Source organism: Arvicanthis niloticus, chromosome 2, assembly GCF_011762505.2.
Source record: "Arvicanthis niloticus isolate mArvNil1 chromosome 2, mArvNil1.pat.X, whole genome shotgun sequence".
In the NCBI taxonomy this organism is placed as follows: domain Eukaryota; kingdom Metazoa; phylum Chordata; class Mammalia; order Rodentia; family Muridae; genus Arvicanthis; species Arvicanthis niloticus.
The window spans coordinates 77032537-77055099 of record NC_047659.1 but is presented as its reverse complement, the minus strand read 5'-3'; the positions used below and the strand labels follow the sequence as shown (position 1 = coordinate 77055099).

Here is a 22563-nt window from a genome sequence, read left to right as displayed (position 1 = left end):
ACTCCAACACCATTGAAACTGTTTTAATGTTGTTGCAACTCCAAAATGCAACAATCATCAGCTTGTGAAAGACCCAAATTTCAAAGTCATTTTAATTACTCCTTCATACCTATTTTACAAAATAAAGGCAGAGACATTTAAATCCTCCTTGTCCTGATTATACTATACTCCTAACTTCTTTTCTATCACTATAGTGTAAGCTGTAATAGCCATCAGATGCTATATAAGAAAAAATAAATAAAAAATTAACCTCTGCTTCAATGTACAGTTTCCAGAATCTGCCAGAACTGGGGAACTGGGCAACAAGGCGTTCGTAAGTCTTCCGTGCTTTGTCTATAGGTTGATTCTAAAATTGAAAATCAATAAACAGCATTTACAATGTTAGGAGTATAAAAATATTATTACTGCAGAATCAAGTAGTGTGATTGGACCCATAGAGAAGGAAATGTAATCCTATATCACTAAACCTGTGCCTCTCGAATGAGAATGCTCCAAGCATCAAGGTCATATGGATTTTCTTCTAATTTCTTTTCCGCTTTCTTCACCTTCTCTGGGACATATTCAGCTGCCTGAAGGGGGAAGAAGAATAACAAACTGAAGTTACTGATTTAAAAATCTCATGTCCAGTTAAGTCAAGAACAAACACATCTATTCCTAGATCCAACGCTAGTACAAAGTATTAGAATGTCATTTTTAAAAGAAGGCATTATGTAGACTATGTGAACAGTATAGTTTATCAGAAGTTACAGGTAGGCATGGTGGGGCATGCCTTTAATCTCAGCAGTGAAGAGAAAAGATAGGAGGATCTCTGAGGGAGGTCAGCCTGATCTACATAGCAAGTTCAAGGACAGCCAGGACTGCATAAAAAGAGTGATCATTTTTGTTCAAGGATACAATTTGTAGTTTTTTTATACAGCATAAAGAATACTACACAAAAGAGATTAAGATGTAGCTTTTAGTGTCTGCCTAGCATGCATGAAGTCTCAGGCACCACACATACTGGATGTGGTAGTTCACACCAGTAATTCTAGCACTCAAGAAGTGGAAACAGGAAAAACAGTAGAAAGCTATCCTTGATTACATGAGCTCTATGCCAAATTGTGCTATCTGACACTTTGTCTCAAAGTTGGGGGGTGGAGAGGGATGTGCTACATATAAAGATGAATGCAATGAACAGAAAACTTAAAATATATTAAATCAGGCATGGCTGCATACATTTGTAATTCTAGCATGTGAGAGGCTGAGGATAGAAGAGCATGAATTATAGGTATCCAGCCTGTCCTAAAAAGAAACCAAGATACTCATGTTGGTCCCATTTAGATGGTGGGTATAAGAGCCAAGCCAGGCATAGTAGTATATATGCCTTTGATCCCAGTACATAGGAGGCACAAGAAGGTAGAGGGTTAAGAGTTCTAGCCTAGCTAGGGATACATGGTGAAACTCTTAAAAACAAAACAAGAAACAGAGATAGTTCACAAGTTAAGATTGTTTGTTATTCTTAGGGATATTCTGAGCTCAGCTCCCAGAACCCACAAAGAATGACTTACAACTACTTATAACTTCAGTTTCAGGAGATAGGAAGCCCTCTGGCTTCTCTAAGCACCTAAATATACATGATACATGTAAACCTATGCAGATATACACATAAACATACCAAGAAAATCTTTAAAAACTTATATTCTCCAAACACCCTCACACTCCTTCACCCCAACCCCCCCGTGTTTTAATAACCAGATCCTTACACATAGACAAGTGCTCTACCACTTAATTACATGCATCCCCAACTCTTCTCAGTCGTTTAATAAACTGGTTTTAGTTTTAATGCAGAAATGTTTCTTAGTGCTTTGAGTATAGTTTTCTGTTAGAGAACTTGCCAAACATTTGAGGCCCTAAGTTCAAATCCTAGCATTGCACACATGTGTGCACACACCTTTTAAAAGACAAGGGGAGGGGTGCTAGAGTGTTTCTTTAACAGTTAAGAGCACCCGAGCGGTGGTGGCGCACGCCTTTAATCCCAGCACTTGGGAGGCAGAGGCAGGCAGATTTCTGAGTTCCAGGCCAGCCTGGTCTACAGAGTGAGTTCCATGATAGCCAGGACTACACAGAGAAACCCTGTCTCGAAAAACCAAAAAAAACAGTTAAGAGCATTTACTAGTGTTCCAAAGGACCTGGGTTCAGACCTCAGCACACACATGACAGTTCACAATTGTCTATAACTCCAGTTACATACAGTTACATACTCCAGGTACATACATGGTGCACATACATACAAGCAGGAAAAACACACACACTAAAAAGATATCTAAAAATGAAAGAAAAAAGCAGCACCTAGTACCAAACAGCATGAATAAAAAATATTATTTCACAAATTGTTTCAAATATTCTACATATTAAAATAAAAAATTATACTCAAAAGAAATCTACAACTACTAACGTAAGCTCTGGATGTCCTGGAAATCAGTATATAGACCAGGCTGGTTGGCCTTGAACTCAAAGAGATCTACCTGCCTCTGCCAGGACTAAAGTGCTGGGATACAAGGCATACGCCACCATACCTGATAATGTTCCTTTTTATAAGTGAATTATTAGGAAATAATTCAGTCAAGCAACAATCTAGGAAGAATTTTAAAAGTCATCCTTTTAGAATAAAATTGCCTGTGAGAAATAAAGTCTTTTCTTAGAAATAGATTAGCCTTAACTACTGAAAGATATGAATTTACTTAGAAATAATTTTTATTTATTTATCTATTTATTTTTTTTTTGGTTTTTTGAGACAGGGTTTCTCTGTGTAGTCCTGGCTGTCCTGGAACTCACTCTGTAGACCAGGCTGGCCTCGAACTCAGAAATCCGCCTGTCTCTGCCTCCCAAGTGCTGGGATTAAAGGTGTGCGCCACCACGCCCGGCAGAAATAATTTTTATTTATATATTTTGTTTTTTGAGTTAGGATCTCACTCTGTTATCAGACTGGCATTGAAAGCTGGTGAACCTCCTGTTTCAGCCTCCAAAGCACCAGGATTACCGGTATGAGCCACCACACTGGCTTGAACATATTCTAAGACTTCTGCAATCTAAATCAAAATTATCCTTTACTAATATATAAGAGCCTTATGACTAGTATAAGAAACTTAAGAAAAGTAGTTCCACCTATATATTAAAACATCTAAAATTTGGTAATGGTAACAAACTAATCATTGAACCAATATGGCCCCAAAATATGGGAATAAATGGAAAAACACAAATAATAGATAGCATTTTATATCAGAATGGTGATTTCCAGCAAATGTAAAAAAATAACTGAAATCAATTTTATCAAAATAAAGCCAAATTTCTACTTTTTTGTTCACCAAAATAAAGATAAAACAAAGAGTCATCATTTAAAAAAAAAAAAAGCCCCCAAAATAAAAACAAGGGTTAAAAATACTGCTTATGATAAAAATGTTATGTTTAGCATTTGCAAAACTTTGGGGTCCATCTTTGGTACACACACACACACACACACACACAAAACTATGCAATATTCTGAGATACATCTTAAGTTTTTCATAAGCTTTTAAATAAAGTTAACTACATCAAGTTTAAATTTAGTATAAGAAAGACAAGACACAGGCAGACATGTGGTACATAACCTCAGAACTTGAAAGGCAAAGGCAAGAGGATCTTTGTAGGTTTTTGAGACCAGCCTGGTCTACACAGTGAATTCCAAGCCAGTCAAGGATGCATAGTTAGACCCTGTCTCTAAAATGGAGTTTTCTAGAGGGTGGGTATGGGGTGGGGGTGGGGGCACATATGAAATAGTAGCAGCCACTAAGCTTACTAGCATAAAGTTCAGTCAATAATGTGAAAGCCCACTGACTCAAAAAGAATGCAGCCAGGTAAACAGTTCAGTAGCAGAGTGACTGCCTAGAATAGAGAAAGCCTGTGTTCACCTGGAACCACTGATGGACAAAGGGCAAATAACTTTTTAAATATCCCAAAGAAATATAATTTATTCAATGGGATAGAAATGAAATGTTATATAACTAACACTGAAAACAGTAAGTATAAGTAGCAATATTACAATCTCCATAATAATGACTAAAATAAGACTTTAGGCTGGCAGGGGCACATATACATAATGTATATACTTATTAAAACACCATACCTTTAGAACTCTGAATTTTCACTATCCAACTGAGAAACACTTGCTCAGTGCCAAGTATGTTCTAGATGTTATTGAAGACTGAGTCCCTGCACTTGACAAAGTAGAGAATTCTTTAAAAAGGTTTACTACTTGAAAAACCAATCAAAAAAGTTTTTTAGAGGTGCATGGTGGCTCATATCTGCAATGTCAGAACCTAGGAGGCAAAACAAAACCAAGCAGGCTGGAGATGGTTCAGCAGTTAGGAGCAACTGCTGCTTTCAGAGGAGCCACATTCCAATCCTTCCAATCCTAGCACCTACATCACATGCCTCCCAAATGCCTGTAACTCCAGCTCCAAGGGATCTGACGGTCTCTTTTGACTTCCCTGGGAACATACCACTCCACGAAACACATAAATATACAAAAGCAATTAAATAACCAAGAAGTGTGGTTTTGAGGTAACTTTAAACAAGTAATTACAGGCAGGTGTGATGACACACACCTCTAATCCCCAGGACTTGGAAGGCAGAGATTGACAGATCTATAAGCCCCAGGCATCCAGAAGTAAGGTGCTTAGGGGTGAATGGAAAACAAAAACAGAGACTGGAAGTGTGTTGGGGGGCGGGGGGAGGAGGTGGGAGAGGAAGGAGGAGGCGGGAGGGGGAGGCGGGAGGGAAGAGTTCCTAAATGGCCTCAAATCATGGGTTAAAAAACGGCCTAAAAGTTGGTTCGGTGGTTAGGAGCTCTTGCAACTCTTACAAAGGTTCAATTCCCAGCATCCAGATTGAGCCTCACAACTATTTCTAAGTCTAGTTTCAGAAGATCCAATGCTTTCTTCTGGTCTCCTCAGGCACCAGGCATGCCCATAGTGTACAGAGATACATACACTCAGGCAAAACACCCATAATCACACAACCACAAAAACAAAACAAACAAAAAAACACTTAAAATTAACTAACTAAGCACTAAGGAGGCTGGCAAGATTGCAAACTTGATAATTTGATATGTTCAATACCTGGAACCCAGAAAAGTTGTCCTCTGACTTTTATGCACTGACATATACATATCATTCATGAGCACCACACATACACACAATAAAATAATAATAATAAAGCATGATTAAAAGAAGGAGGGTTAAGGAAATGGTTCAAAGTTTGTCCTGCTTTGCATTCATGAGGACTGGAGTTCAGATCCCAGCACCCACCTCAAAGGAATAGCTAGCTACTCATCACTCACTACTTTACATTAAACACAGGCACACTTACTTCGGAACAAAGGAAAACTGTTTCCTAGGATATGCAAAAAAGAGATGTGGTGGCATAGATGTGACAGGGAAGGTCACAGGCCTTTATGAGGAAGCTACAATTGTTTTATTTATTTATTTTTTGCTAAATGGGCATAATCTACTTGTCAAACTGCCATCTAAATAATTATGTTGTGCCCATATATTAGTGCTGCTGCCAGGTTTGGTCAGAGAAGCTTCTGTTTGCAATGAGCAGTAGCTATTATCACAGACTCATGATTGATCAAAATGTTGAGAACAAGTAACTGCTGAATGCTCAAGTTTTAAACTGGACACCTCCATCACCTTCCCCAAGGCTCACTTCAGAAGAGGGAGTGGATATGATCAGAAAACCAGAGAAAAGGGATGTGGTACAGAAAGTTGCTTTCCTGGCAGGACATGGTCACTGCATCCTAGAACATAATGCAGCTGTGATTACCTGCATTAGGGCTGTAAATGAGTGTGGGCTCACTAGGCATCTACGAGCAGTTAGTAGTGGCTGGGACAGGAAGAGATATTTTCTTTAGTGGTATAACTACTGGTAAGATGCCATGCTCCTAAGTAGCCCTAATGAAACTCACCAGGCCCCATAAAGGGGGAGAGGGGAAGACATAAAGTACAGAAGAGGGATTACATGCTCAAGAAGAGAATCAGAGGGAGGAGGGACATAAGCGGCTAAAGGGGTAAATATGATCAAAATACATTATATACATGTATGAAAACACAAAATGGAAACCAGTATGACTAATATATGCTAAAAAAAATTTTAAAAATACAGACTTGAGTCTCCATAAAGAATTGGGTTATTTATTTCCTGGCCCTGTTGCTAAAGGAAAGAAATAGGACACAGAAAGAAAACTCATGGAAAGTTTCTAGTGCCCATCCGCAATAGGGACTAAGGCTACACCTACACAGCTCAACAAAAGTACAGGTGGCTTTTAATCCTAGCACTTCAGAGGCGCAAACAGGTGTATCTCTGAGTTTGAGGCTAGCCTGTTTACACAGCTGAATTCCGGAACAGCCAGAACTCTATAGTGGAACCATGTCTCAAAAAAATTACCAAGTTCCTGCTTTTGCCTTCAGGCAACACTAGTGTGAAACAAAAAGGGTAGCAACACTAAACTAAATGATTACAACAAAAGCTAAACCAATTCCCAGGGCTCTACCCATCACTTAATTTTCTTTGTAAATAAACAACTTACATCACAACTGACTACAAGAAAGGAAGTTATACTAAATATATTATGTGTTTTATTAGTTACTGGGTTTCATTATAACATAATTATTTTTAGTAATAACTTTGTGACATGAATCACACACCATACAATCCACACTTTTAAAAGGTACATTGCCATTTTTTTTTTCTTTGTTTTGAAACAGGATTTTACTGTACAGCCCAGGCTGGCCTTCAGTTCAAGACCCACTCACTTCTGCATCCCAAGGAGTACCCACTCTGTCTAGCCAAGATATCCAAAGAGATTTCTTACAGATGTAGGCTTTATCAATGCTTATATTAGAAATTAAAAATGAATTTAAAATATTCAAAGAACTGAACTCAGAAGCTTGGTCTACAGAGTCAATTCCAGGATAGCCAGAGCTAATCAAAAAGCCCTGTCTTGAAACCCCCTGTACGCCCACCAAATCACTATGCATTTTATAAAAATGTACGTTACAAGAAAAAGATGTCTGTTGTTGTTTTGTACACAGAGCAATCAAGCTTAGGTATTGTGCATGTCAGGCAAGAACTCTACTACTGAGCTATTCCCCAACCAACAGTTGTTTATTTGGGTGATCTTTTAAGCATCTAACTGAAGGGCTGGAGAGATAAGATTCAGTTAAGAGTCCTGGCTGCTATTCCAGAAAACCTGGGTTCAGTTCCCAGCACTCAGATGGTGACTCCCGACCATCTCTTAACTACAGTTCCAGAGGACCCCATGCCCACTTCAGGCCACCAGGCACAGACATGGCACCAACATACATGCAGACAAAACACTTATACACATAAAACAAAATAAACATTTCTTTTAATAGAAGGAAAAGGAGATGGGTATTGTGACTTAGTAAAAGATAGAACATTTGTCTAGCAAGCTTAAAGCTCATGTTTGAGCTTCAGCTCTCAAGACAAGTATTTTTTAAAAAGTCTTTATTTTTATTTATGTATAGATGTTTTCCATGTATGTATGTATATATGTATGTATGTATGTATGTATGTATGTATGTATGTGTACAGTGTGCATGAAGTGCCCATGAAGGTAAGATGAGGGCATCGGTTCCTCTGGAACTGAAGTTACAGGTGGCTGTTAATTGATATATGGGTGCTGAGGGTACTGAATCTCTGCAACAGCAACAAGCGTTCTTAACTGCTGAGCCACCTCTCCAAACCCAGTAAGTAATAACTTTTAAAAGAATAACAAAGGCTGAGGGTTGCTCAGTGCTAAAGCATTTGCCTACCCAGGAATGAGGATCTGGGTTTAATTCCCAGCATCATGAAAACAAAAACAGATGAAAACATGCAGTTTTTCTGTTTGTACTAGGGAGGTAAAAAAGATAGGAGAACAGATATTCAGGGTGAACTGGAGGGGCTGTTATATAGGAGGTCAAAGTGAAATTGAAATAGAAGTTAGTTTAGGTAGGCATGTGGGGCTCACACCTGTATCCTAACACTTTGGGAGATTGAGACAGGTAAATTGCAGCAAACTCAAAGGCCAGCCTGGGCTGTATGTGTACACACAATTTAAAAAAGAGATGAGGGTTGGAGAGAAGGCTCAGCGGCTAAGAGCACTGACTGCTCTTCCAAAGGTCCTGAGTTCAATTCCCAGCAACCACATGGTGGCTCACAACCATCTGTAACGGAATCTGATGCCCTCTTCCGGTGTGTCTGAAGACAGTAATAGTGTACTCACATACATAAAAATTAAATCTTTAAAAAATAAAAGATTGGCTTCATCTAAGTCATACATATCAAAAATATGGGGAGAGGGGAAGGAGCTGTAAGGAGTCTCAGTGGTTAAGAACACTTACTGTTCATCCCTAAATCCTAAGTTCAATTCCCAGAACCCATGTTGGGCAGCTCACAAGCACCTGAAACTCCAGCTCAGATGGCTCTAACATCTGAAAGCACTTGTACTCATATACACAAACACAATAAACATACACATAATTAAAAATAATTTTAAAATAAAGCTTTAAAAAATATGAATGATTCAGGCGTGGTGGCACAAGCCATTATTGAATCCCAGTACTTGGGAAGCAGAGGCAGGTAGATATCTGTAAGTTCCAGGATACCACAGACAGGGAGGGATACATAGATACATGTAGCTATATACAGAAAGAGAAGAAAAGAATTTTTAAAAGGGGATGGAGAGTTAAGAGGATTTAAACCTATGCTTGAATAATAAACTCTTTTCCATGGCCTACTGAACAAACAGAGATAAACCTCAATTCTCATAAAGTATTTTCCATTATTAAATGTATTAACTATAGTTTAGGGAGAGTTAGAGGAAAATCAGTAAAATACTATTCAAATACTTTGCAATTTTACTACTCATTTTTTATCAAGTATATACTTAAAAGCAATTAATAGCTGGGCATGGTGGTTCATCTTATAACTTCAGAAGCTGAATTCAAAGCTAGCCAGTTCTATATGCTGAGACTATCATAAAGTGTGAGCTGGTGAATAAAATTAAGGCAATAATCCCCCTCCCTAAAATTCCGAGGTTTTTCAAACTTCTATTTACTTAAAATCACTTCAAGTACATGTTTTCTTTTTTTAGTAGACGTTTTAAGTCAAAAATTTCAAGTCTATCAACAGAATTATAGACAGCAATCTGAATTGTCACACAGACATGTGTACTTTCATAAAGCACATAAATAATTGGCAAAAATGACTACCAAACTCAACTATGAGAAACAGAATATGGTATAATATTTTAATCAATGCCACATATCAAATAGGACTCTATAATGATGTTGAAAAATCCCACATTTGAGTTTAGTGACATCTTGACCATCAGTTTCAATGCTGGTGTTGAGAGTGATGCTAGAACAGAGGTCTAGCACATATTATTATATGTTAACACATATGTAACAACTGGGTTGCTGCCAGATAGCACAGAATAACACATACTCATTTGTTTTTAGAAAAAACAACAACAACAACAACTCAAAGTGTGGTAGTAGCAGACACCTTTAATCCTGTATTCAGGAGGCAGAAAAAGGCTAATCTGTGAGTTCCAGGCTGGCTTGGTCTACAGGGCAATTTCAAGAACAGCCAGGACTACCAAGAAACACTGTCTTGAAAAACCAAAAATCAGCCAATCAAACAACAACAACAAAAACAAACAAAAAATCCTTAAAAAGTAAGGGGTAGCCAAGCATGGGTGCTCAGGAGGCAAAAACAGGAAGATTACAATGTCTTGGTCTTGTAGTGAGTTCCAGGCCACCAGCCAGAGCTACAAAGTGAGACTCTGTCTCAGACGAACAAAACAGTAAGGTGTGAACCTGGTATGATACGGCATACCTTTAATGTCAGCACTAGAGAGGCACATCTCTGTAAGTTCCAGTCTGCTGGGGCTACAAAGTTAGACCCTGTCTTACTCAGAAAGCTGAGACAAGAAAATCAATCAGGAGTTTCTGGGCAACCTCAGCAAGAGTTTTCGAGCATCCTCAGCTACATAGCCAGACCCTGTCAAAAAAGTTTACTATACAACAATATTATTCAGGCATAGTGGTTCATGCCTATAACAATACTTAGGAGACTGTGTGAGGCAGAATTGCTCTGAGATTGTGGCTAGCCTAAGCTATATAGTGAATTCTATGAAACCCAGGTTACAGAGTAAGACCCTGTCTCACCAACAAGACAGAATGCATATGACTAGTGTGCCTGAAACCCTGAGTTCCACACCCAACACAATGGAAAACACCAACCAGTATGCCCCATTAGGCCAGGAAGCAGCTTCCTTTCTCTCTCTACTTTTCTCTTTTTCCCCTGGATTTTTGGATCCCCAGCTGAATTCCAAACTTAATGCCTAAGTGTTCCAGGGAAGTCCTCTATCATACTCTAACAGCAGTGTTCCTCACTGCATCATCTGCTCTTGCCCACTTTATCTTGTATTGTTTTGTTCAATTGTGCCCTTTAGAGCAACAGGCTAATAGGATTCTGCCATTTAGCCATTAACTTATACCAGTGAGCTCATAGGTTATTATATGTATATATGTACAATACACCCCTACCTCAAAACCCCAGGATGTAACAGATAGTTTGTGTAAGCATGTTCACTGTACAATGTTCAACATGACAAAAATCACCTCAGGAATATCATAAAACATATTATCTATTATCTACTCTATTGGTTCTAAATACTTTTCCAAATATCATGAATCTAGAAAATACAAGGTAGTACCAAACCCAAATGATCCTAACTGAATTTTTGCTAAAATACTAAGAAAACTGCAGACAGTACATATTTGAAGTCATTTCTCTCTGCAACCTTCTTCCAAAAACATAGTCTACACAGTGAATTTCAGGCCAATCAATACACAATGAGACTCTGCCTCAAAAGAAAAACAGCCAGGCAGTGGTGACACATGCCTTTATTCCAAGCACTTGGAAGGTAGAAGCAGATGGATTTTTTTGAGCTGGAGGACAGTCTGGTCTACAGAGCTAGTTTCAATATAGCTAAGGCTACACAAAAAAAACATGCCTCATAAAACTAAAATAAATAAATGATAAAAAAATAAAAATAGGCCAGAGCAGTATTCTATAACTTTCTTAGAGAAAGTACAAACTTAATTGAGCATATTCAATGAGTAAAATATATTACAGGACAGGTGTCACATGAAGAATTAGATGCTAGCTTGGATCTATGTTCCTTTGCCAATATAAATGAACTGTGTTCAAGAAAACCAGTCTATATCGGTATTACATAGCAATAATCCCTCCAATTTTTCCAAAAACAAAAATTCTATTCAATTTAAGAACTTAAAAAAAAAAGGTGCTGGCTGAAATATTAATCATATTCATCTCATCCCCTGGGAAGCAAAAAAGCACGATGCCCAAGGTTCAATCCTCAATACTAACAAAACACAGAAGAAACAGTCTAGCTTGGTGCTAGCACAAACCTGTAATCTAGCATCTGGGAGACTAAAACAGAAGGTTACCCATGGAAAAGTAAATCTTTGAGCTGAGAGCATGCTTATAATCCCTAGCACTTGGAAGATGGAGTTCAAGGCCAGCTAGAGCTGCCAAAGACCCAGTTAAGAAACAACAAAAGAAGGAAAAACACACACAAACAAAAAAAGCAAAAACTTAACCTTTAGGAATTTGACTATCAAGGTTCTTTCAAACAAAAGTAGCCAAGCTATTGATTCACTAGATTAAGTGGAACATTAGAAAAATAGAGTAGGGCTGGAGAAATGGCTCAGCGGTTAAGAACATTGATTGTTCTTCCAGAAGTCCTGAGTTCAATTCCCAGCAACCACATGGTGGCTCACAACCATCTGTAGTGGGACCCGATGCCCTCTTCTGGTGTGTCTGAAGACAGCTACAGTGCACTCATAACACATAAAACTAAATAAATAAATCTTTAAAAAAAATAAAGAACATACATTTTGTCATAATTTTATTCAATATTTACAGAATTATCAATCAAATTAAAAATAGCTTAAGAATTTCTCAAATTCATTATTTTTAATAGCTGAGTAATATTCCATTGTGTAAATGTACCACATTTTTTGTATCCATTCCTCTGTTGAAGGACATCTGGGTTCTTTCCAGCTTCTGGCTACTATATATAAGGCTGCTATGAACTTAGTGGAGCATGTGCCCTTGTTATATGTTAGAGCATCTTCTGGGTATATGCCCAGGAGTGGTATACCTGGGTCCTCAGGTAATGCTGTGTCCAATTTTCTGAGGAACCACCAGACTGATTTCCAGATTGGTTGTACCAGCTTGCAATCCCACTAACAATGGAGGAGTGTTCCTCTTTCTCCACATCCTCACCAGCATCTAATATCACCTCAGTTTTTGATCTTAGCCATTCTTACTGGTGTGAGGTGGTATCTTAGGGTTGTTTTGATTTGCATTTCCCTGATGACTAAGGATGTTGAGCATTTCTTAAGGTGCTTCTTGGCCATTCGAGTTTCCTCAGTTGAGAGAGCCTGATATAGCTGTCTCCTTAGAGGTCTGCCAGAGTCTGACATATTCAGAGGCAGATTCTCACAGCTAACCCATTGATCTGATCAAGGGGTTCCCAATGGAGGAGTTAGAGAGAAGACTGAAGGAGCTGAAAAGGTGGCCCCAGGAGGAATGCAACAATACCAACCAACCACAGCTCCCCAGGGTTTAAACCACCAGCCTGGGAGCACATAGGGAGGGACCCATGACTCCATCTGTATATGTAGAGGAGGATGGCCTTGTTGGGCATAGGTGGGAGAGGAGATCCTTGGTCCCAAGAAGGCTGAACACCGAGTGGGGGGGGAATTCAAAGGTGGGGAGATGGGAGTAGGGGAGTAGGTGGGGGCACATCCTCATAGAAGCAGGAGGAGGGGGGATGGAATAGGGGGTTCCTGGGTGGTGGGGGGAATGGAGTAAGGGGATAAAATCTGAAATGTAAATATAATATCCAATAAAAAAAAATCAACACACATAAGAAAAAAAAGCTTAAATAGCTGGGTAAGGTAGCATATACTTGAAATCCCAGTATTCAATGTGCAAGAGTTCCAGACCAGCCTCGACTATAACAACACTCTATAACTAAATAAATAAAACAAAAAGTAAAACCTCACTGGCCCCCTTTTAGAGTTTTTCCCATACAACTGCCAATTGCCCAAACAAAATGACCCAAATTTACAACTGGGTTCTGTTTTAAGGAGAAATGAAGATATGGAATATAGTAGAAAAGCTTAAAACAATGAACTGGTTTTTAACAACAGTAAAACATAAAAAAAACCTGAATACTGATTTTTGCCATTCTACCTGGGAGATAGATATATATATTCCTTTATATCCAGAAACAGCAAATACAATCTCTACTAAGTTCTTTTTTTGCTGTAACTCTAAAAAGGAAACAAACAAACAAACAAACAAAAACCCCCAAAAACAAACAGACAAATAAAACAGAACAAAGACAGATCTAGTACCCCTAGGAACAATTATTGCCAAATAAAGTAGAAGTCTGGTTTTCCTAAGAAATATTAAAATCAAACCAATTTATCCACTCAAAATTGTCTTATAACAAATATTTAAAACAGGAGCAACACAGAAAAGATTACAACAGAGAAATTTTATTAAATATATAAAAATAACTGGGTCCAAAAAATACATTGCCTAGCATATTTCATTATCCTGCTTTCTTCCCAATCTTCTCTCCTCACATCCACCCTGACTTTTACACTATTTGGTAATACTGTTACTTTTTAACAGATTCTAAGTACTAACAAAATAAACTAGGTTTCAGATAATACTGCAAAGATTCTTCAACTTTCTTCTCATTAAGAAGTGTACCACATTACATATATTTTTCCTGTTTTCTCTAGCCTCTGCAAGCTATTTTTTCACTAACAGAAAAAACACTGGTTGAAAAAGACTGGCAGAGGCAAGAGTCCCACCACAAGTTCCAAATCAGCTCGCTCTATACAGCACAAACAACAACAACAACCAAACAAAAATCCAGAACAGTCACAACATGATTCTCTCTCTCTCTCTCTCTCTCTCTCTCTCTCTCTCTCTCTCTCTCTCTCTCTCTCTCTCTCTCTTTTTCTCTGAAAGACTTGCTGTATAGTTCAGACTAGCCTCTACCCCAAGATCCTCCTTCTTCAGTCTCCTAAAATGCTGGATCACTGGTGTGTACCACCATGCTTGTTTCTTAGTAGTCTTCAGTTCTATTTAAGTTTTCTCACCCATAATTAAGGGTCACTTTTTTTTTCATTGTTTTCATTTATGTGCATGAGATGTGTACAGGTGCCCAAGGAGACCAAGAGAACACTAGATCCCCTGGGGCTGAAGTTACAGGTACTTGTGAGCCGCCTTATATGAGCACTAAGAACTGAACTCCAGTTCTCTAAACTATAGAGAGGCCTCTTATCCAGTGAGCCATCCTTCCAGTCATACGAGGTCATTTTAGTAATTAATTTCTCCAGATTTCCACTGGCCATTGATTTAAACACCAAGAACTGTACAGCCAATTCACATTTTAAAACCCATTACACTTTTAAAATATCATGTAATTATTACTTTAGCTAAAGTCAAATAACACAGCAACTGAGATTTACTTCAATGCAATGAGGGCAGAGGAAGAGCTCTATGATAATACACTACACTTTACACTCTTTTTCATGTAAAATCTGCAGAGGGACTGAGAGGCTGGAGTATGATTCAGTGGTTAAGAGCTCTTGCAAAATACCAAGGTTCAGTTCCCAACACCCAGATGGTAGCTCGCAATTGTAACTCCATTTCTAGGTGATCACAAGCCCCTTCTAAAGCCCTTGAGTACACACAGTACATATACAAACATGCAAAACACTCAAAAACACATTAAAAAAAAAAAAAAAAAAAAAAAAAAAAAGCCAGGTAGCACATCCCCCGGTAAACCTAGCATCCAGGAGGCAGAGGTAGGGGGATGGTAGCAAGTTTCAGAAAGCTTGGTTTTCATAAAGGTTTCTTACAGACAGGGCTATATAGTGACACTGTTTCAATAAATAAATAAGCCAACTATTTGTTACCTACAATTAATAACCAACTACTCCAAATTTGTTGATTGATGTTATTGAGGACAGTATCAACACAGATTACTAATAGGGGCAAACAGTCCAGTGAAGACATCTAGCAATCATCAACACCAACCAAGTAAACATTATCTATCATTGGTAGTGGAATAATCAGTAAAAAGTGCTACCTTGTTTTTGTTTGATTTGTAGACAGAATGCCATTTTTTAAATGGGGTTGGAGAGAGGGCTCATCAGTTAAGAGTGAAAACTGCCTTTCCAGAGGGTCGAGTTTGGTTCCCAGCATCTACACTGACTTATAACTATCTGTATCCAGCAGGAGCCTCTCTGTCTCAACCTGAGTCCTGGGAATACAGGAATATGCTACCACACATAGCTGAACTTTTGGGCCAGCAAAATGATTCAAGGTAAAGGTGACTGCCACCAAGCTTTAGTTCAATCTCCAGGACAGACAGAGTGGAAGGAGAAAACCTACTTTCAAATGTTTTCCTTTGAACCTAACCTCCTCCGACCTCCACAAGCCCAAGCACTCAAGCCTGAACATATACACTCTCTCTCACATACTCTCTCACAAGAGTATTTAAATGACTTGTACTATATTCTATCCAAGATATTTAACTCCAAAACTACCAAGATTAAGAACAGACCTAAGTATAAATTCTCTGAGAAATAGAGTAAAAGATATATTAAATAGCACCATCAAAAATTCCCCAAACAAAATCTCAAAATGATAAAATAATTGTCTTTTCAAACAGACAACATAGCTGAGAAGGTACAGTCTACAGAAAGACTATTTATGAGGTAATCAAATTCATAAATACAGGATTCAGTGTTTTACCTAGATTATATTTTGATGTTTGGATTTTTTTTTTTTTGTCTTGTTTTTTGAGACAAAGTCTCTTATAGCTCAGACTGCCTTTAACTCTTTAACTTACTATGTAGCCAACAATGACTCCAAACTTATAATCCTCTGGCCTCTAACTCCTGAGTGCTGGTATTACAGGTCTTTTGCAACAAAGCCTGGCTTAATTAGTGCTTAGGAACTACTCCGGGTTGGATTCCAGAGCCTTGTGCGTGCTACACAAGCACCAACATCCACAGCCCTATATATCATATTCTTGAGGCAATGACAAATCCTAATATGAATATGTTAGAAACACATCATTATTGAGCCTGGTGGGCTGGAAAGAACCTATGATGCTGCCAGTACTTGAGAGGTAGAAGTTCAAGGTCATTATGAGCTACAAACTGAGCCAGTTTGCTCTGAAACTTGTACATGACTCTATCTCAAAAAATAATAATACAGAAGCCAGGAGGGGTTCCATGTGCCTTTAATCTCAGCACTCAGGAAGCAGAGGCAGGCAGATCTCTGTGAGTTGAAGGTGGGCCTGATCTACCAATGGAGTTCCCGAACAGCCAGAGCTGTTATACAATTCTCCCTGCCCCTGAAAAGACAAAAAATAGGTATTACTAGATTTTGAGTGGGATAATGGTATGGTAGTTACATAAAAGCACTAATGTCATTATATAAGAGAATGTTGAAACAGTTTTGACTGAAATGTGATATGTCAACTTTCAAAGAAATGTGTATGGAGAAAGAAAATATGTCAAGGTTTGAGGTATATGTCCATAGTAGAGCTTGCCTAATATGAGGAAGATTCTAGCTTTTAAGTCACAGCACCGCCATACACAAGAAATATGTGTATGAACACATACATGCAATACCATAATACATATGACAAAACCTGTAACCATAGCTGGATTTGGTGAAAATTATAATGGGTGTTCATGAGTTTTTCCTTCAACTTTTTTTGCTGTAAACGGCCCAATAAAATTCAAAGGAGGAAATGCCTGTTACAGATGCTAAGGCTGACAGATTGCGATGAGTTCAAGGCCTGCCTGAGTTAGAGTACTCCTAAATTAAAAAAAAAAAAAAAAAAATTGCTAAGTGTGGTGGTGTACCATCTTTACTCCTAGCACTCAGCAAGGCAGAGGTAGGCTATCTCCATTAATTAATTCAAAGCCAGTCTGGTCTACATAGCAAGTCTCATGCCAGCCAGGACTATATAGTGACAACTGTCAAAATAAAAGGGGTTTGGAGAATGAAGGTTTACAAGGTCTCATCACAGTTTTCATAGAAACACCACACACTGTGTTAATTAGGCTTTTAACTCAGCGGTTGAGTGCTTCCCTACATGCACAAGGGCCCGGGGTTCAGTCTCTATCTGGGGCGGGACAGAATGAGCCACAACAAAGACGAAAATCCACACAGTTCTAAAAGAAAACCATGGCAATATTTTTGTCTTTACAAATTTATATAAAACAATGAATTTCAGACACATCCAATGAAACCTCAATACCACTCCTTCACTTTCAGAAAATAAAAATGCCAGCCCGGTAAGAGCAAAGTAAAAGAAACAGTTTTAGTAAAATAGTTCAAAAACACTGCATTCGTGGGCATCCTAACTTTAGATAAAATGCAAAAGCACTGCCAAAACTCCGAATTAAATCGGTCCTCAAGCGTTTCACTCACTTTGCCCAAAGTAATTAAGTTCTAATTTACCTACACTTCATTAACATACAGTCCTATTTTACCTCATCCGTCAACTTCCAATAATTTTACTTTATAAGCTGGGGATTTGGGGAAAAAGAAAAGAAAAAAAATACAAGCGTATTTCGTTGCTATAGCAATAGAAAATTTAGGACTTTGTAGGACCACCGTTCTTTTAAAACTAAATATACTAGGATCAAGATCAAAACACACATCTTTTATAAAGTCAGCTTTGGTTTTTACAATTAAAGGCAAACACTAGCCTACAAAATTTAGGATATAAAAGAGCAAAAGAATCTAACACGGAGATGCACGCCAGTATTCCCAGCACTGGAGGCCAAGGAAGCGAGCCTGTCAGAAGGTTTGGTCTAGTCAAGTAAAACTTGACACAGTAAAACCCTATCCAAAACAAACAAACAAACAAGCAGTAAACGGGTGAGATCTCATATCTAAAAATCCGATTTGTAAAATACTTAGATATTATTCATATCTAACCGTCCAAACGGATGGTGCCTACAGTGACTAAAGCACATTTCCAGTTTTCAGTTTACCAAATTCTGCAATGTTTGCATGGTCGTAAAAGCAAAAATAAAGTGTTCCTAGACGTGAGAGAAAGAAAGCGCACCTACAAAATTCCCCCAAAGCTCGGAATAGACATGCTCTACTTCTGGACTGCTGCTTTTTACCTTCGCTCTCTCGGGGGCCGAATTTTCCAGACTGCTTTCGTTTTTTATTTCTGGGGACAGCGGACTGGAGAGCAGAAGAGGGAAATACTGCCAACGCAGATACACGTTAAAATAATCCGGTACTACCGGAACACTAAAATGGTATAAAATAAACCGTCCCGACCGAAGAAACTGCAAAGAACAGTACCAAGCAACGTGTCGGCTATTGTCTAAGTCAAATACTTATTCGTATGAACGCCACAGAAAAGCCAAAATCTGGGAGACCTCAGGGAATGTGATCCCGACCTCCGGGTTCACTGGATCTCCAGGGCCCTTCCTCGCACGAACTGGGCTGGAGTGCTCGCACCCACAGGGCTGGAGAGAGAAGACGTCGCCACGAGGCCCCACCGCTCCGTTCCTCACCTGCTCCGCGGCTGCGTCTCCTGACATGGCCTCAGGGGATTACAAGGTACACACAGGCCGGCAATGGGAAGCTAGAAAGGAAAAATTAAACTAAAAACAACCCCACCGAAACCAGTAACGCTACCCCCGGTCCCTCAGAGCCAGAGCCGCCGCAAAAAATCGCCACCGCCCACTCAGATATGAATTAAAATGGCTGCGCCCCAGCCGGCTGAGGGGGTGTGAAGCGCTTCCGTATTCACTTCCGGGACAATGGGCGGGGCTGAGGCTCAACTCCCGGATTATTGGAGGTGCACAAGCGCAGAGCGATCCCAGGGGGCGGGCTCAGTGCGTGAGCTAACGTCACGCCCGAAACTGATGACGCCGCTGTCTAGATTTCTGAAGACGGCCGGAAAGATCCAGCGGATTGGCTTGGGAGCTCCCGCGTTTCTTGGAATTTAATTACTGAGTTGCAGAGCCGAGCTCCTCCCTGACTGCCAATCCGCTCAATACAGGCAAACTGACCATTTTAGGGAACAGCGTTGGGAGTTAGTGAATGCCTCTCTTGTTTAGGGTATAAGGAGTCTACTAAAGCGGTCAGTACGTTTTCTTTGCTTGGGGATGAGAGGAACAAATCAAGTCCATATTAGCTTTTGCTGTCGCCGTTCATTATTAGATCTTGGATTATAGTTTAGCGTCTCACCACGATTTCTTGTTTGCAAAATTGCGGAGATAGTGCGGAATGAATGTTGCTTTGCGTCCAGACTTTGTATCCTCACTAGCAGAGTAACCTGGGCAATCTGCATTATCTGTGTCTGTTTTCTTTGCCTAAAGATAGGAATAGCAACAGCAGCTGCGATTTAAGTAAAAAGTAAAAGCTCTTGTTTGGTTCAAGTCTTAATCACCGCACTTGGGAGACAGAGGCAGGATGGATCTTTGAGTTCGAGACCAGCCTGTCTGTAGAGCTCCAGGACAACGAGGGCCATGCAGTAAGATACTTACTTGTTTTAGTCTATGAACTTACTATTTTACCTTCCCCTTTTAAGCAAATAGGTGCACGAATCAAATGTACATATATTGAGTCACTGCAACATTTGATAATGGAAGTCTGAATATTTCAGAAGTCTCCCACAATGGGGTGTCAATCTTTTAAACTGTTGCTGATGTAACTGACTTAGAAAAATATCCACAATGAGCCAGGATGGTTCAAAGAGTAGAGGTGCTTACCGTGATGGCCTAAAAACTTGAATTTGATCCTGGCATCCAATGAGTTGAGAGGATAGAACCAACTCCAAAAAGTTATTATTTGACCTCCACATAGGCACTATGGCATGTAAACTCCTACACTCACAAACACAGGCACACACAAGATAAATATATAATTCTAAAGATATCCACGAAATTAGACCAAAAAAGTACAGAATATAAAATAGCTTTTGTGTGTATATGTTTGCATGTGTGTGCATGTGTGTATTCATCAAAACATTTAAAGAGGTTACTGTTAATACCACAGATGCAAGGAGAAAGACCACCAACCGAAATTATGATCAAGTTAATTAAAGCAAGTTTTTTTTTTTTTTTAAATTCATGCACACAGGCTGTCTCTAAGGGCTGGGTCCAAGAGATCAGCCTTGGATGTGGAGAAGATATGGGCTTTTATAGTCCAAGAGTAGAGGGTTGCCAAATGCAGGATTTTGCAGGCAAATAGGAGATGCTACAGAAGCAGAACATGAACATAAAAAGTGGGTCATAACAACCTGAAACAAAGTCTTGGTTGCAAGTTGGTCAGAACAGGTGGTCACAACACTTTTGAAACAAAGGTGTGATTGCCAGGTGATCAGAACAACCCCCTGAAACAAAGGCGGTTGCTATTCCCTGTAATAGGCCTTATAGAACTATTAGTAGTAAAGATGATAGGTGAGGCATAGTGCAATCCATGAGAAACAGAGATTCAATCATGAACAGGAATGGTTTGTCTTTGCTATAAGATGGCTTTCAAGTCTAAAATGGAGGCAGGGTGGTTTATGTTATCTCTAGGTTTTATGCTACATTTTTTGGGGGGGTGTCTTTTTGTTGTCCTTGTTTCAGTTTTTGTTTTGTTTTTTTTTTTTCTTGTTGTGGTTTTGGTTTTGGTTTTGAGATAGAGTTTTCCTGTGTAGTCCAGGCTGGCCTCAAACTCAGAGATCTACCTGCCTCTGCTTCCCAAGTGCTAGGATTAAAGGTGTGCGCCTCCACCACCCATCAGAGTTTGTCTATTTTGATTTTTTTTTTACATTTATTATTTGTTTTGTGTGTTCAGCCAACCCATGGGAATCTGATCTCTCCTTTCAATATAAATGTCCCTAGGATGAAACTCAGGCCACCATCTTTACTCACTGAGTCCTCACTGGCCCTTTGTACTTGTTTTTAAGACAAGAGTCTCCTGTAGCTTGACGACTCCTCATTCTCTTGACTCCACTTGTAGAATAATGGGGCTAGAAGCATATCACTCTACCTGTTAGATCACAGATGCTCTTGTCAGGGACAAGAACCCACCATTCCTTATATCCTATCTAGTACCTTCATTAATCCGCTAAACTCAGAGACCTCTCCCCTATAAAGTCTACATTAATAATGAATTTCCTATGGGTTGCTGCTAGATCGAGATATTTGAGGCTCCTCGATGAAAGTAGTCAGCATTATTAAAAGACCTGATTACCTGAAATCCATCTCTGCATCTTTATAGAGAAACTAGAAAGAATATTATTTGAAACAATTCCCAAAGCTGCGCATGGTAGTGCAAGCCTTTAATTCTGGCATTTAAGAGGCAGAGTTAGAGCCAGTCAGTGGTGGCGGGTGCCTTTAATCCAAGAACTCAGGACGCAAAGGCAGGTGGATCTCTGAGTTCAAGGCCAGCCTGATCTAACAGAGCAAGCTCCAAGACACCCAGAAACTACATGGTGGAAGGAAGGAACCAACTCCTTCAAGTGGTCCTTTGACCTCCACATTTGAGCCTTGGCATGTGTGTAGCCACCCACTCACCTAAACAGATACTGGGATGGATAGATAGATAGATAGACAGACAGACCCACCAACCACTTCAGGAGATTAGCATTTTTGTCATGTTTGCTTTGTGTGTATTGTTTTTTTTTGGGGGGTGGGGGGGTTCGAGACAGGGTTTCTCTGTGTAGTCCTGGCTGTCCTGGAACTCACTCTGTAGACCAGGCTGGCCTCGAACTCAGAAATCCGCCTGCCTCTGCCTCCCGAGTGCTGGGATTAAAGGCGTGCGCCACCACCGCCCGGCTGTGTGTATGTATTTACAGATATATTTGTGGTTTTCTTTCCTTGTTTTGGGTTGGTTGTTGGCTTTTAGAGACAAGGTCTATGTAGCCTTGGGTGGTGTAGTACAAGACTACCCTTCAAGCCAAACTGCTACCACCTGGGCCTGCTTGCAAAAGATCATCATAGCTGGGTCTGTTGACTGTTTACCTTTGCTGGAGGAGGAGTTGGGAAGGGTCTCAGGACTAATGAATATCCTCCCACTCCTCCCAAACTGTTGAGTGAAATAGTTGAAATGCAATTCTGCCTTAATTGTATGTAGCCTCTGGATCTTAAGAGAGGGCTTGGAGGATACAGGAAGGGAAAGGGGTCCATCTATGTAGCCATGGGGAAGCCATCATCCCTGATGGGTGCAGCCTTTCCATTGTAGTGCTTTAAATTCACCCATGTGACTCTCATTAACCCCTGTCCCATTGCTCCTTAGGTAAACCTAATAAACTCACTGGTCCCACCTGCCTCTGCCTCCCCAGTGCTAGGTTTAAAAGTGTATACCACCGTGCCCAGC

General features: G+C 39.6%; 1 protein-coding gene across 1 annotated transcript in view; it reads right to left on the bottom strand.

Moving 5' to 3' along the window:
• The window catches only part of Cstf3 (cleavage stimulation factor subunit 3), a 77446-nt gene extending 58427 nt beyond the window's left edge, over positions 1-19019 (bottom strand). Inside the window, exons 1-3 of the mRNA XM_034495041.1 lie at positions 18765-19019; positions 468-569; positions 251-346 (exon numbers count right to left, since the gene is read on the bottom strand). Coding sequence (XP_034350932.1) covers positions 251-346; positions 468-569; positions 18765-18791 — 225 coding nt within the window. The 5' untranslated portion in view covers positions 18792-19019. The remainder of the gene's footprint in view (positions 1-250; positions 347-467; positions 570-18764) is intronic.
• Positions 19020-22563: the final 3544 nt, after the last annotated feature.